The sequence below is a fragment of the Aotus nancymaae genome, unplaced genomic scaffold (genome assembly GCF_030222135.1).
Source record: "Aotus nancymaae isolate 86718 unplaced genomic scaffold, 86718_ANA_hifiasm-v0.15.2.pri h1tg000040l, whole genome shotgun sequence".
NCBI classification, from domain to species: Eukaryota; Metazoa; Chordata; class Mammalia; order Primates; family Aotidae; genus Aotus; species Aotus nancymaae.
In genome coordinates this window covers 115,330,069-115,345,485 of record NW_026988454.1, presented here as the reverse complement: position 1 = coordinate 115,345,485, position 15,417 = coordinate 115,330,069, and the positions used below count along the sequence as shown (strand labels likewise).

The following is a 15,417-nucleotide window of genomic DNA, read 5'->3' as shown; positions in this document are numbered from 1 at the left end:
TTTGGCAAACTCCTATTCAAACTTCAATACCTTGATCAGATATCCTATCTTCTCTGAAGCCTTCCCTGATTCCCTAGACAGACTTAATCATTTCATCCTCAGTATTATATAGATTCTATGTGTATGTGTGTACACACACATAATCATTCTTCCTATCACATATTAAAATTATGTATCTGCATGCTACACTAGGCTATTTCTCCAGAGCCATATCCATGTCTTTGCATCCTCTGATCTTAACACAGATCACATGTCTGGCACATAGTCAATACATAACAAATACCTGTGAAAATGAGCTTAGGTAACCTGAATGGCCACTGGTCTCTCTTGTTTTCCTTTAAACCCTTTATCATATACAGTCTTTTACTCACCCACTTCTAAAACGCCTTTTCTCTTTCTGGTGCAACCCTTCCACACACTCCTGCAGCTTCATCTGTTATCCTTTCTAAACCCCAACCAAATCCATATTTAATTCCATGATGTTGAATCCAAATATCAGTATATTCATCCTCTCACTTTTCTTGACATATCCAGCTTGTATACTCCTTCCTTCCATTGGATGGTGGAAGTTGATTGCTCTCTGCTAGCCAGTTGCCAAGAGCTATGTTAGGTATGGTATCTGCATCGATACTATGGAACACTGCTCAGAAAGGTTTTGAGTCATGGGAAGAAACCAATTTACAGCCTCCACAATTTACAGCCTGGTGACTCATATGTGAAACACCCGCCCACGATGAAGCCTTTCAATACATAAGGCTCGGCCACTCAAAGCTGATCTGTGGACCAGCATCACTGGCACCACCTGGAGCTTGGAAATGCAGGCCCCTGGACTTCACCCCAATTCTACTGAATCAGAAAAGGAATGCCCATTAAAGTTTAAGAGACACTGGACTGAAGTTCCAGACCACCTGGCCTGACACACAGGTCAGCAATCCATGGTCAAATGGTAAGAGATAGTTGCAAGGAAGGCAAGGGGTGATGGGGTTGAGATGAACGAACCTTGGGAATTGGGTGGACATGGTTCTATTTCAGATTTCAGGTGTACCTCTTAAAAGCTATAATCCTCTGACCTAGGCAATTTGCTCCCCTCTCCCATCCACATTTGTAAAATGACGTAAAAGCACTTGACTAGCCCACAGGACAGTTGTAAAGATGAGGTAAGAATGTAGGTCAAGTTCTTAGTACAAAACATGACACATAATGGGCAGATAACTAATGCTATTTACTCCTTCCCCAGAGTTAATTTATTCTGGCTAGGTAAATCTGTGCTGTGTCCTTGGGGAAGTTTTTGAGTTTTAGCAGGTCTAACCTCCCCACAGGTAGATTCAAACCCCAGAAACTATTTTTAAAAACTTTACCTGTAAGGTGAACTTTCAGGGTCTATTTAGAATTACAAAAGGCTTTTCTTCTACCAATAAAAGACTATGTACTGAGCCATGCTTCTGGTGTAGCAGGGAGATGTCAAGTCCCGAGGAGGAGGACCTTAGGGCAAGGACACCTGCCCTTTCTTCTGTGGTGAGCAGCCTGGAGCTGCTGCGCCCCCACCCCTATGCAGGCATGATGTGCCTGTGCAGGGCTTGGTGCAGGGAGACCTCTGGCTCACATAACTCCCTAAGGAGCCCCAGAGCCACAGCTGGTGTTGGAGACACTACCTCTAGAATTGGAGGCTGGGTTCTGGAGCCATGGGAGAGTTTCACCCAGCACAAGCCTCTGCTTATGAGATCTCAAAGGCCCAGGGAACCTTTTCCAATAAATTAGGAGTGCCCTGTTGTCCAATACCTGCTCTCCCTGAAAAGGTTCCTCACTTAGCATTCAGGAGCATTCAGGTCAAGGTGAGGCTATAGGTCTGCCTGTTCCAGAACACTTGACCCCTGAGGAGGCCTCAGAAATCATTGAGCTGACCCAGGTTTTGACATAGGTCTATGAGATCCTGTGCACTAGTGCCAGGGTGCCTGGGGGTGGCTGTGGAACAGGCTCCATAGCCTGCATAGTTATAGGCCTGGATTTCCCATTCTCTAACCATCTTTCAGGAGTCATCATTAGGGAAGTAGAAGGAGGAGACTCATCAGATCAAATAACCACTCACATCATTTTGTGGTTCAGAATTATAAATGTCTCCTCTTAGTTTTCTTCAACTTTATTTTAATAAGAAGATCAGAACCTATAGTATGCTATTAATCCTATTACATATTTTTGGTGGTGGTATACATTTGTCAAATATTCCTGATGTTCAGTTTTGGGTTTGGAGATGAATTGTATACATGCTAGGAAAATTACACTCTCATATGGCTATATGTAATCCATTAGCAAAGAGGGTATCTCTAGCCCATTTTTACAAACCTTTTTACCTGCATAGCCATATTTTCTGTATATTCATTTAGTAAGAAATTATAAAGAATCATCTATTATTTTAACCTTATTTAATAAACTGTTTCTAGTATTTTAACCAATATGTATGCATTCTTTTTTGTTTGTTTGTTTTGAGACAGAGTCTCACTCTGTAGCCCAGGCTGGAGTGCACTAGTGCAATCTTGCCTTACTGCAACATCCGCTTCGTGGGTTCAAGCAATTCTCCTGCCTCAACCTCCCTAGTAGCTAGGACTACAGTTGTGTGCCACCACACCCAGCTAATTTTTTGTATTTGTTTTTAAATAGAGACAGGATTTCGCTATGTTGGCCAGGCTGGTCTTGAACTCCTGACCTTAAGTGATCCACCCACCTCAGCCTCCCAAAGTGCTAGGATTATAGGCATGAGCCACTGTGCCTGGCCTGCATTTATTTTTGAACATTTAGAATGAGCATTGCATTACACTCAATGCTGGGACTGTAAAGAAAAATAAAACAATGTCTCTGTCCTTAAGTTTCTGTCAGTCCAATGACAGCTTTCCAATGATTTTTAAAGATAAAGAGATTAAAAAGAAAAATGTTTTGACATTTTTACCCTGTACCAATAAAAAGTGAATGATATAAATGTTTCCTGGATGATTTTCCCACCATATAAGATATTATCTATTCTCAATCCATGAAAAAGGTAATAGGAAAAATGAATTAATGTCATCTAGGCTGCAGGACCCTTGAATTTGGCTCTAAGTTTATTGTCTTAGCCACCAGTTTATCCTTGATGCCTTAACTTCCTGACGTGTTATAAGATGAATGGACTTGTGAGATATTATTCTACGTCCTATGCAAATGTAGATATAAGATATAGAACCTCTTCTACTAATGCATTCATTTTCCTGGTTATGCAGTAGGGCAAAATTTATAAGGTACTGAGTTATGAAAGCTCTTTTGCAAATGCTAAAGAGTCACCCATCAAGCTTGAACAACTAGATCCAGAATGGCAACTATCCAGGTGCACAGCTCTTTGGGTATAGTCAGTACGACAACATTCAGAAGCCTCCTGCACTGCTCTCCACAGGAGACTGGAAAGAGAAGTTTATGCATCACAACCCTCTGGGATGAGCAGGAATTTGCAAAGCTCCAGAAACAATCTCTTTGCAGTTAAGGTCCCTCTTAGTGATATTACCTGTAGCTGTCAAAAATGGTTGCCCTGTTTTGGCAAACTCTTCCTGGATTTGTCTAAGCTTTCCTCTTCTTTCTTTCCCCTCTTACCACAAGGCAAGAAAGAATGAGTGATCACATCCATTCTCATCTGGAACTCCCTAGCACCTACTTGTCCCTTTTTCTCTCTATTATTAGGTAGGAAAGTTTGTTTCCCTTTGGATCCCAAGACCTGAAATTGTTATCTCACACGACCTTCCACTATTAACCAAGACTATGCCTGTTGAAAAAGATACCTGCCTCTTCTCCACCTCATGAAAGCAGGTTTTGAGGCTGCGTTGGAGTGTACTCCAGAGCAGTTGCATTACTATGCTTGTGTGTAGACATGTGTTAGGGCAGTCATAGAGAAAAGGGGTGGCATTAAGGAGGCTCTCTGTGGTGACTGCAAGCTGAGCTTCCAGTGCATCTTAAAACGTCCCATCTTGGTTCTGTCCTGCAGTCCTGATACTGAAGAACACAGGTCCTTCTTCAATTTCATTTGAAATGAGGAAAAAGTGAGAACTTTTCCCCTGCTCCAGCAGAAAAGAGGATCTACATAACCATTTAAATAGGACTTGTTTAGATATGCAGATGTGCAACTTCTTGGGAGTCACTTAAGTATGACAGACCAGTTGCTCAAGACCTTGAACAAATAAATATACCTCTTACCTGATGATTTCATATGGGCAACGGGATTTAGGTATTGCCAGTCAAAAGGATGAACCACAGTGAGGCAGCCGCAAAGGCAGAAAAGCGCATGCAATTTGGGTGGCACCATCTTGGGAGCTGAGCAGCAATTTCAGCTTAGTCTCCTTCAAAGCAGATGATTGAAAGAAAAAAAAAAAAACTTGCAATGAAGAGGCCTTAAATAGGCTGACAAATCAAGAGAGGCTGAGGTACTAGTAACATTGGGAAAAAATGAAACACACATTTTCTGGGCTGGGTTTTAGATTGGCACTAGAATGATAAAGTCCTTGGTAATGTAATTACCTAATTACATTACATAATCCTACATTACCAAGGATTACGTTGAATTGTAGAGCACAGAAAAAATACTTTCCAACAGATTAGGGTTTTGCTCACTAGTTTTCTAACTTTATAACGGTATATTTGGCTATAAAAATAGCCAACAAAATATAATTATAACAACCATCTATATCATCATCATATCCATAGGTATGTCTAGCACATAGTAAACAGTTCATAAATTTTGGTTATTTCCATCATTTAATTATACAATGAATGTATTTCTGCTGCTGTGGTTGTTTTGGGTATTAACATGATGTTATATGCTTGGTAATTTATATAATCCTATTATAACATAAGTTTTCAAAAAGCAAAGATCATTTTTTATTTGTTGTCTCAGTGCCTAACAGAGGGCCTGGCAAGAAGTAATACTGAATAGATGCTTGTTGAATCAGTAAATGAAACAACAGAATATGAGATGTGTGGTAAGAATAAATTATATTACAATTAGGCTGTATGCTTACAGCTTATTAGCAAAAACTATCTTACATTTGTGCATTCATTTTCCCCTTTAAAGTGTGGCCCTTCAACTTTTGGGGGGAATGGAAAGGTCCAAGCCACCACCATCTCTCACCTAAAATTTGCTGTCACCTCTAATGTGTCTGCCTGCTTTTGCCCTTGACCCTATAATCTAAGCGCCAACACAGCAGCCAGAGTGATTGTGTCACCCTTCTTCATAAAACCCCCAAATGGTGTCATATGTTACAGGGCAGAAGCCATTGACCCTAAATAGCATATAAGGCTCTACATAGCCTGTACTCAGCACACTCCCAATCCTTCCACTATCCTCTCTTGCACACCTGCTGTGACCACACTTGCTTTCTTGTCATTCACAAGACATGCCAAGTACTCCACGCCTACCCTCCATCCCCACCTTGAGGGCTTTGTATCTGTTACCTCTTATGGGAATGCTCTTTGCTCTGACACTCAAATGACTGGCACTCTCATCTCTGGGTTTTTGCTCCAGTGATACTTTCTCAGTGACACTTTCCCTGATCAATCTATTTAAAATTGCAATCTAACCTCCTTCTTCACACCAATACATCCCCTGTTTCCCTCTCTACTTTATTTTTCTCCAATATGTATCACCAACTAACAAACTTTGTATGTTATTTGTTAACTGTTTATCACCTCCCACGAAAAACTTAGTTCTGTAAGTATAAGAACTTTTGATGGTTTTTCCCCCTGCTGTATTCCCAAAACCTAAAATAGTGCCTGGTATACAGAGGCACTCAATAAATGCCTGCTGAGTGAATAGATCTAGCACATCTGGTTACTAATATAAACTGAGCCCAGTTTAATGATCCAGTGTCCCACTGACACTAATGAAGTACTAGTTAGTATAGCTATTTTGCGGGAAGATGTCATATAGATGTGTGGCATAGACAATCAGTGCTCCTGAACATCTGTGTGCTTCCCTACATTTCTTAGCCACCCCTGTGGCTAGGCTAGGCCCATAGGACTAATTCCTGAGAAACAGAAATTTGAACCAAAGTGGTATGAAACAGAGTCACTGTATCTCCTTCATCCCTTCCTTTCCTTCACACAGCAAACTTAGAAATCACGTGCTGATGTAGTGGAGTCTTGAAGTGAAAGAAGCCTGTATGCCTAGTCACTGAACAGAGAAGAGCCCCTGCCAATTCAAATGACCTTTCACAAATAGGAAATAAACCTTTGCTGTGTTAAGCCACTGAAAATTTCCAGATGAAGCTGTTATTGCCTTACTGCAGCACAGCATGGCCAATCCTGAATAATAGCAGATCTGCAGTCATTCAATCAAAGGGTATTTCTTAAGCAAATACTATATGCCCTCTCCTATGGCAACACTTGTGGTAAGTGCCAGAGAATTTGATACAATCCCTACTCAGAGAGTTTACAATTGTGTTTCAGAGACAAGACTAGCATATATTAATAATATTATATAGGAAGAAAGCAAATTACAGGGGCATTTTACAATTCTTAAATGATACGGTATAAGTTCTGAGAGCAACAGGAATTCAGAGAGAAAGATTTCAAAGAGATGGGGCTGTAGTAAGGGGAGCTCCTATTGCACATGCTATAAAGACCCAGATAGGCAGCTGGGAAATGTGTTGCTGGGGCTCCAAACTTCTTCAACTACTTGCAGAAGGACTATATTTCCCTATTCAACATCTTCCTTTTGATCAGAAAAAAAGGTACGTATAGTTTAACTCTTTAAGATTATTTATAGTTTTGGTTGATTTTATTTGATCTTATTTCAGTATTATATTTAATTTTACTATAAAGTTAATACATGATTTCAAAAATCCAAACATAACAGGAAAAGGTAAATTGAGTTGTCTCTTCACAAATAACAACTTGTTAACAGATTTTTTTCCAGAGGTATTTCTAGGCTTGAATACATGCACACTGCAGGGGCCAAGGGGGGCATGGGTGGCATTCCCCTTGAACTTCTGAAGGTTCACTCAAAATCAATTCATAAAAAACAGATTATTCATTTAATGTGTATTGACAAGGATCCTTCAGAATGAAGACCCAAAGATACAAGGGAAATTGTCTATTTTTATGCATAGGTTCAACAAAGTATGAACAGCTGTGTAGAAAGATGACTGGACAATAAGGGTAAGCTATAATGCTAATAGAATAAGAGAAGAAACCCAGCAAGGACTGTCTGTTCAGATTCTTCTTGGTCCCTCTGTGCAGCATTCCTTCCTCCAGGGTAAGAGGAGCCCTCCTGGAATGAGGGTCTTATAACCTACAATCAGATTAAAGTCCTGCCTTGGACAGGTGAAAGGAAGGTAGGAAAAGGTCAGAAAGAAACATTCTATTTTCTGAGACTTGCTCCTGAGGCCTAAAGCATTCCAATATTATAATAAAAGACTGTAGCAAGGGCTATGGGAGTTACTGAACCAGGAACCATATTAACATGTAATAATCACAATGACCACAGAAGCTTCTGAATATGAACACATAGGAATAATTCATAAAATGTCTTTTAACTTTTGAAGTTCTCTTTCCACAGATAAGTGCCCTTTTGTCAACCATGGGATATGAGTTACCTAGAAATGTATTTATATTTAAGAGCTAGGACCCTGAAAAGCCTAATAGTAACTTTAGACATTCTCTTAGAAACAGAGAATCCAAAGTGACTACACTGAAACCCTTGATATAGCAGTCTTCATCATCACATTGTATGAAAATGTATCACCATAACCACAATCACTGGTCAATACAAAAATACAAAATTTTTTCTTTTTTTTTTTTTCTTTTTTATTTTTTTTGTTTTTTTAGGAGATAGAGTCTCATTCTGTCACCCAGGCTGGAGAGCAGTGGCACCATTGGCTCACTGCAACCTCCACCTTCCAGGTTCAAGCCATTCTCCTGCATCAGCCTCCATAGTAGCTGGGACTACAGGCACCCACCACAATGCCTGGCTAATTTTTATATTTTTAGTAGAGACGGGGTTTCGCCATGTTGGCCAGGCTAGTCACAAACTCTTGACTTCAGGTGATCCATCCACTTCTGCCTCCCAAAGTGCTGGGATTACAGGCTTGAGCCACCCCACCCAGCCAAAATTTTCTTTGAGAAACATGTAAGTGGTAAAACAGATCAATAATTAGTAAACCAGAAGTCTAGGAACACAGGACTTATGTTTTAAAACTGCAAAGTTTACCAAAACAAAGTCAGGAATGCCAGTGGATTTATAAGTGGATATACTGATTTCAGGAAGGCAATTTGGCAAGCCTTAAATTGTCCACACCCTTAATTGACCTTTTAATTAAATTTCTGGGATTAGCACAAAAATATCTTACATGCAGGAAAACTAAAACCTTGATGCACTACAATGTTTATTCCAACTCTAAGAGCTAACACATACACATACATGTACTTACAATGGAAACCCTACAAATGTCAGAGGATATAATCAATGGGATTTTTATTCTGTTATTGACGTGATATTCACAACATTAACTATTTACAATGCAATTTTAATTAAAAAATATATAAAATTATCATGTAAAAAACAATTAATATAAAGAGGGGTGATGGACTTATGGGTGTTTTTCCCACTTTTCAGTGTAAAATTTATTCATTTACTAATAAATAATTTTTAAAAGGATATTTAACCCTGGAACATGCGAGTACGTTATGTTCCATGGCAAAAGGGAATTAAGATGCAGATAGAATTAATGTTGCTAATCAGTTGACCTTAAAATAGGGAGATTATCATGGATTATCTGGCCCAGTGTAATCACAAGGGTCCTTCAAATTATAAAAGGATGGCAGAAGAAGAGGTCCGAATGATGTGATATGAGAACTAACCCACCATGGCTGGGTTTAAAAATGAAGGAAGTGGGCATGAGCTATGAAATATGGGTGGCCTCTAGAATCTTGGAAATAATTGTCTTCAATTTGGGCCCTTGACCACTAGATAAAATATCATCCTGGCAATGAAATGTGTTTGTATGATCATGAAGAGTGCTTATGTTTAATATCACGTAAAATGCCATGTAGAGAATTAAGAAAATTATCCATGATTCCAGATATTGAAGGAGAAGAAGGAGGAGGAGGAGGAGAAAAAAGAGGAAGAAGAAGAGAAAGAAGAGGGAGATGAGGAGGAATAAAAATAAATATAAAAAATATCAAATGCTTGCAAAGTTTATCTCCTTTGGAGAGTTTTATATAGTTAGAAATTATGGTGATTTTTAAATACTTTTCCTACTTTTCTCTTGTCCAATATTCTAAATCAATGGGAGCGTTCACTTTAAAAATCAATAATTTTCTTCAAATAGCAAGGCCTGAAAATAATTATCTTCAATTTTGCCCCTTGACCACTAGATAATATATCATCCTGACAAGAAGATTTCAATGAGCACTCAGATAACACATTCCATTTAAATGGACTTCACTCACTTCATTTCTCCCACTGAAACCACAGTTTTCTACCTGTTCTTCAGATCTCAGCTGCAATCTCCATATGCAACCAAGACCGCCACAAATCCTGATTTCCCCTACTTGTCACTGTTAAATTCTCATCAGGCATCATTTCCCTTTTCGAAACAAAATACAAATCAAAACAATAGGTAAAATGTCCAATCTCAAGTCTGGAATTTCTCTGAAGAGCTGACAAACCATCCAAGTAAAACCGAGTCCTGGCAAGAGATTAGGACAGACAGGCCTTAACTCTTGTGTTATTGGTAAAGATTCAGAAAAGAAAATGCTCATTTGTTAAGTATCAGTACTCTCTTTCCAAATTCTTCTTGACTGACCTTTGGAATGGGAGCATGTGACAGGCTGAATAATGCACTCCACCTAAATGTCCATATTCTAAACCCCAAAACATGCTAATATGTTATGTTCCAGGCAAAAGGGAATTAAGATGCAGATGGAATTAAGGTTGCTAACCAGTTGACCTCAAAATAGGGAGATTATCATGGATTATCTGGCCTAATGTAATCACAAGAGTCCTTAAAAGTATAAGAGGATGGCACAAGAAGAGGTCCAAATGATGTGAGAACTCAACCCACCATGACTGACTTTGAAAATGAAGGAAGTGGGCATAAGCTATGATATGCAGGTGGCCTCTAGAATCTTGGAAAGGTAAGATGACAGATTATCTCTAGAGCCTCAAGAAAGCAACATAGCCTTGCTGACTCCTGAAGTTTCACTGAACCTTCTATTTTTGCCTAGTAAAGCTGTGTCAGACTTCTGACTTTCAGAACCATGAGATAATAAATTGTGTTGCTTTAAGCGACTAAATTTGTAGTAAATTTTTAGAGCAGCAATAGAAAACTAATATGGAACATACAAAGTAACCGAATGAGACAAAGAGCAAATAATAGGCCAATTCAGTTTCCACTAAAGTCAAAGAAAGTGGCTGAAGTACCTCAAAACTGGCCCACTACCAGACCAACTGATTGCTGAAGAAGATAAAATCTTCTTTGGATATTTTACAATAGGATGAAGGCTGGAGAATGCAGCTAGAACATCACTCTACAACAGTGTCTCGACTAAGGCAATTTTGCCCCCCAGAAAACACTTAGTAATGTCTGGAGATATTTTTCATTGCCACAACCAGGAGGGGGCCGCTACTGGCACCTAGTGAGTAGCAGTAAGGGATGCTGTTAAGCATTCTGTAGTGCACCCGACAGCCCTACGTCATAGAGGAATCTCGAAATGTTGATAATGCTGAGGTTGAGAAACCCTGGTATAAGAAAATGCAAGGAAGAAATATATATTTCATTCTAGGGAGGCAGATGCATGAGAAATAAAAGGAAGAACATTTTGATAATTAAGTCAGTTGTGATGTCTACCTCACAGTGTAGCTTTCTCTATCATGAGAACTCAAACACTGCTAAATAACTCCCCACCAGGGATGCTGAAAAAGGGATGAGTGTGGTTGAACTCTCAGGTCCCATCTTTATGTAAGATATATGATTCTCTTTAAAAGTATCTGCAAAAAATTTCCTGCTCAATACTTGCTAATTTGAAACCAAGAAAGAGAAAAGATAATATCTACTCTATTATTTTCTCTCTACCATATTAGCTAATGGAATTGAAATTTAACTTGGACATTATCTCAAATGTATAGCACTCAAGTGACTTCTGCAGAAGTGTCCAAAGCCTCTTATATGGGGGACAGTAGCCACAACTCTTGCATAATCATTTCACAACCTAAGAAAAGAAGTACAGTCAAAAGAGCAAAATAAGAAACAGTTCCCTATTGTGGAAGTAGTTTAATAACACAGTCATTTATAAGTACAAGTACTGTACTGAAAACCTGCAAGTAACATATAATTAATTGATTCTACTCACAATTTTGGAAATGGGAACTAATCTGCATCCAATGTGCAAATGTCCAGATGTTTGGTGTTCTATATGGCTTAAAGGTCATAAAAGGTAAAAGTTGTCTAAGATCACTGGACAGCTTGCTGCTATACTGAAAGTTCTTGTTCTTACTCTTAAGATTCAATCCACCAACCTGCCTGCCTAGATAGGCCAACCTGGCACTGTGACCTCAGCTACTGTCCTCTCTACAGTCTTAAAATGAGTTTAAAGCTTGAGAAGAATGATTTTTCTAGAGTAACTGTGGCTTCTCCTTAAAGGATCAGAGGTTCTTGCATTATGAAAAATGAAAGTCACAATCAACCCCTGCCCTTAACAAATGAAACACAGTGGAAGGAAAAGAAACACACATACACACAAATACACACACCCTATGTATGCAATATTACTCACAATAGTAAGAGTAAGTGCATCTGTTGACTGTTGTATGCATAAATAGTTACATGGTGGTTAGGTTAAGGTCATGGGTATACTTCTTGAGAAAACTTACCTTGTGTCAGAAGAATAAAGTGGTTTAGAAATCTAGCTCCAGTTTCTGGCTGCCAAGGTTTGAATCTTAAATCTGCTGCTTACTAGTCTGGTGACTGCAGTTAAGTTCTTGCCTAATTTCTGCTTTTCTCTCCTTATCTGTGAAAGCGGAACTCCGATAATGGGGTTGCTATGGGGATGTGAGCCCTTGGAGGAATGCTGCTACTATTACCCAAAGTCTACCAATTGCTGCTCAGCCCCAGGAGTCTGTTGTGCAGGTGCAAGCCACAGTGACTGGGGTGTGGAGGAACCTGGGGGCACTGGAAACAGAGTGTACAAGCAACAGGCACAGATCCTCTCCTGCTAACGGAACGCAGTGTCCACGTTCTCCAGGAGGATGCAGTATTAAACTGCACATGCCCCAATACAGCAGAAAATACTGAAAGAAGCAGGAAAAATGATAATGGAGGCCATGGAGGGAAGGCAGTTCTGAGAAGAGCTGTTAGACCCCTAAAACATCCAAATGCACCAGTGCCCGTCCCATAGGCAAGATTAGAAATGAAGTGCTATCCCTCAAACTTTACCCACCCACTTATCTGATGTCATATGTACAAACCAAAATGAATAAAATAAGGTAGAAAAATAAGATAGTGTTTGTACGACAGTTAGCAATCATGATAACTTACTCTGTGGTAGGTACCCTTCTAAGAATATAAATGAACTCATTTAGTCCTCAGAGTTCTTCGACATACAGATGAGGAAATGAAGACAAAGAGGTTAAATAACATGCCCAAGGTCACAGAGACAGGAAGTAGCTAAATCAGGATCTGAACCTAGACCCTGGCTCTAAAGTAGGAATTCTTAAGCTCGGCCCTACTGACACTTGGGGTTGGTAAGTCTTGGTTGTGGGAGCTGTCCTATGCATTGTAGGGTGTTTAGCAGCATCCCTGGCCTCTATGCACCAGATGCCATTGGCACACTCCAGTGGTGGCAACTAAATAGTACGTCTCCAGACATTGCCAAATGTCCCCTGGAGTGGGGGCGGAAATCATCTTCAGCTGAAAACCATTGTTCTCAAGCTGTACATTGAACAGTTCTCCTGTAAACGATCAGGAAGAATCTAACTGGAAAATAAGCCCTGAAAGTAAATTTTAAAACACAATGGATTGGCCAAGAAAAATCTAAAGACATCTTCAGTTGTAAGATAAAAGTAAAACATCTTAGAGAATGGGAGGCCAGCCTCCCACTGCATTCTGCACCAGTTAGACCACATCTTGTTGAATTGGTGGAGCCTTAAGGACTTTAACAAGTAAAGGTTCATGCCAAAAGACAATAACCCAAAAATAGCCAGAATGATGAGGGAACAAGGCAGCAAGTCACAGGAGGAGCTGCTGAACAAATGAGGAATGTTTACTATGAGGAAAACTCAGACGGCATGTGACAGCCACAGTTCTGTGCAAAGGTCCTAAACATGTTCTATGTGGGCCCAGATTGCACAGCTCCATCAACAGGAGCTTTTCAACAATTAGCAATATCCTCTTGATCAGAGGAGCAGTGAAAGTACAGGTCTGGGGACTACCAGCAGGCGTAGAGATTCCTGAAATAGAGATTCCTGCATTAGATGAGGGTGAAAGTGTAACAGACAAGCTGCACTTGATTGCCCTAAACCTGAAGTTAAAAATCAAAAGTCTACAAGGGCCAGTCAGGTAATTTAAATCAATCAAACAGGTCCATGCAATAGAATAAAGATTGGTGTGGACTGCAGCAGACTGGATCATCCAAAGGAGGCGACTAGCACTCTATTCCAGTTAATGGCTTCCATGTAGGAATGGCAGCTCCGTGTCACTAGATCAACAGATTGTTTCCAAGAAAAGCTGGAAAATTACATTTGTATGTAATATCCACTGACTTTTAACGGAGCAACTAATTCAACATTTCAAAACATGAGTCAAACAAATAGATTTCTGGCTTCAAGGAGACATGTAACCTCTCCCTTAAAGATGCCCCAACCACCCGACTCCCCCTCTAAGGGAAATATGGTGGTAGATATGGTAAGAGATAAATCATACAGCTCCCAGAATTACTATCACATTTTGTCTGCAATTCGAATCACCAGACTGGCCACTTCAAGCTGAAATTCAGACACACTGACCAGTAAATAATTTAGGGGATCTGGCAAGTTAACATGTCCCAGAGACTATTAAGTCACAAGCTGACATTTCCACTGCACACAATATAAATGAGGAAGGGCTTGTTTTCGTCTAAGCAGGCGTTATCTCCTTTTAGTAAGTTGCACATCAAAAACGAGACAAGAAAGAGAAATAGAGTTGTCTCACTGCGTTAATTGTCCTATCTCTGTGAAGAACATCGCCACCCTAGTTGGTAAACAACTTTAAAACTTCCTGACTCTCTAGAACTTAGTGATCAATGAGGGAGAATGCAAGACCTTCCTCTGAGAGAGAATGCTTCACTAAGGGAAACAACCCTATTCAACTCTGGTCCACAGCCTTCTCCAGAAATGTTGCTGCCATAGAGATATTTTCAATTATCTACAAATCTTTGCACTCACAGATATCTGCATGGCCACAGCCAGGACAAAAGCAAATCTGTCCAAAATATTTATTTTTTTTCCCATTCCCAGCTTTAATTATTTTATTTTTGGAATTTTTATCTGAGCATATTCAACTTTCAAAACTAAGCCAGCTATTATTTTAGCAGCAATTTCCCTGCATTCTGTGATGACTTGTTTTATTGGTAACTCTTAGTTAAGAGTTTCCAATTCTCTGAACAGAGAGAGAGAGGAGGGACAGAGAGAGGAGGGAGAGGAGAGTGAGTGACTGAGAGGTGTGTAGGGATGTGTGTGTGTGTGAGAGAGAAAGACTGTCCCGGTAGGAGACTTACAGATGAGAAAACCTCGTGTGTACCCTATTCCCCTGGCCTGACTCTCCCCCTAGCTCTGAGCTCTTGGAGTTGCTTCCTTTCCTTTTGGGAAAAGGTTTGGGAGAACTGGTGTCGAATCTCGTCACCCTCCCCCGCTCTCCCCGCGAGGATCCTAGCGTTGTTTCCGAGGGCAGCAGGGTCGGCGAGTCCAGGAATGGCCTGCAGGGCAGGTGCGGCTCAGCTAAGCCCACCCCGGCCTGGGGTCCCGGCCTCCAGCGAGGTGACAGTACCTCCTGCGCCGGGTGCGCCCCGCCCCCTTCCTCCCGCTCCCGCTCCCGCTCCCGCCCGGCCCCCGGTTCATCTCCTCACCCAGGCGCGGCGCGGAGCTGCTCGCCGGAACCCGGGTCTCTGGGCGCGTTCCACCGCACACCGAAGGGACCCGAGCGCTCCAAACCCGACCGCCTCTCGCCGCCAGCACTGCGAATCTCCGGCCAGCTGCCGTCCCCGTGGCTGCCGGCAGAGCAGCTCCGCCGGGTGAGCGGGTAGGTGGGCTGCACGCCGACTGTGTCTGGCGCCCGCCCAACGCGGCTTTGTGGTCCCGACCCTCTCCTCCCCGGCCGCTGCCGGAGGAGGGAGCGGGGAGGAGCTTCGGCCTTCCACCAGCTGCGGCGGCTTCCG

General features: G+C 41.0%; 1 protein-coding gene across 2 annotated transcripts in view; it reads right to left on the bottom strand.

Moving 5' to 3' along the window:
• The window catches only part of PLA2G7 (phospholipase A2 group VII), a 29,130-nt gene extending 13,922 nt beyond the window's left edge, over window positions 1-15,208 (bottom strand). Inside the window, exons 1-2 of one of the 2 annotated variants that reach the window (XM_012448804.2) lie at window positions 15,109-15,208; window positions 4,210-4,352 (exon numbers count right to left, since the gene is read on the bottom strand). In XM_012448804.2, coding sequence (XP_012304227.2) covers window positions 4,210-4,318 — 109 coding nt within the window. In that variant the 5' untranslated portion in view covers window positions 4,319-4,352; window positions 15,109-15,208. Of the gene's footprint in view, window positions 1-4,209; window positions 4,353-11,881; window positions 11,988-15,108 lie in introns of those variants that run through there. The other variant, XM_012448805.3, reaches the window with a different exon arrangement.
• Window positions 15,209-15,417: the final 209 nt, after the last annotated feature.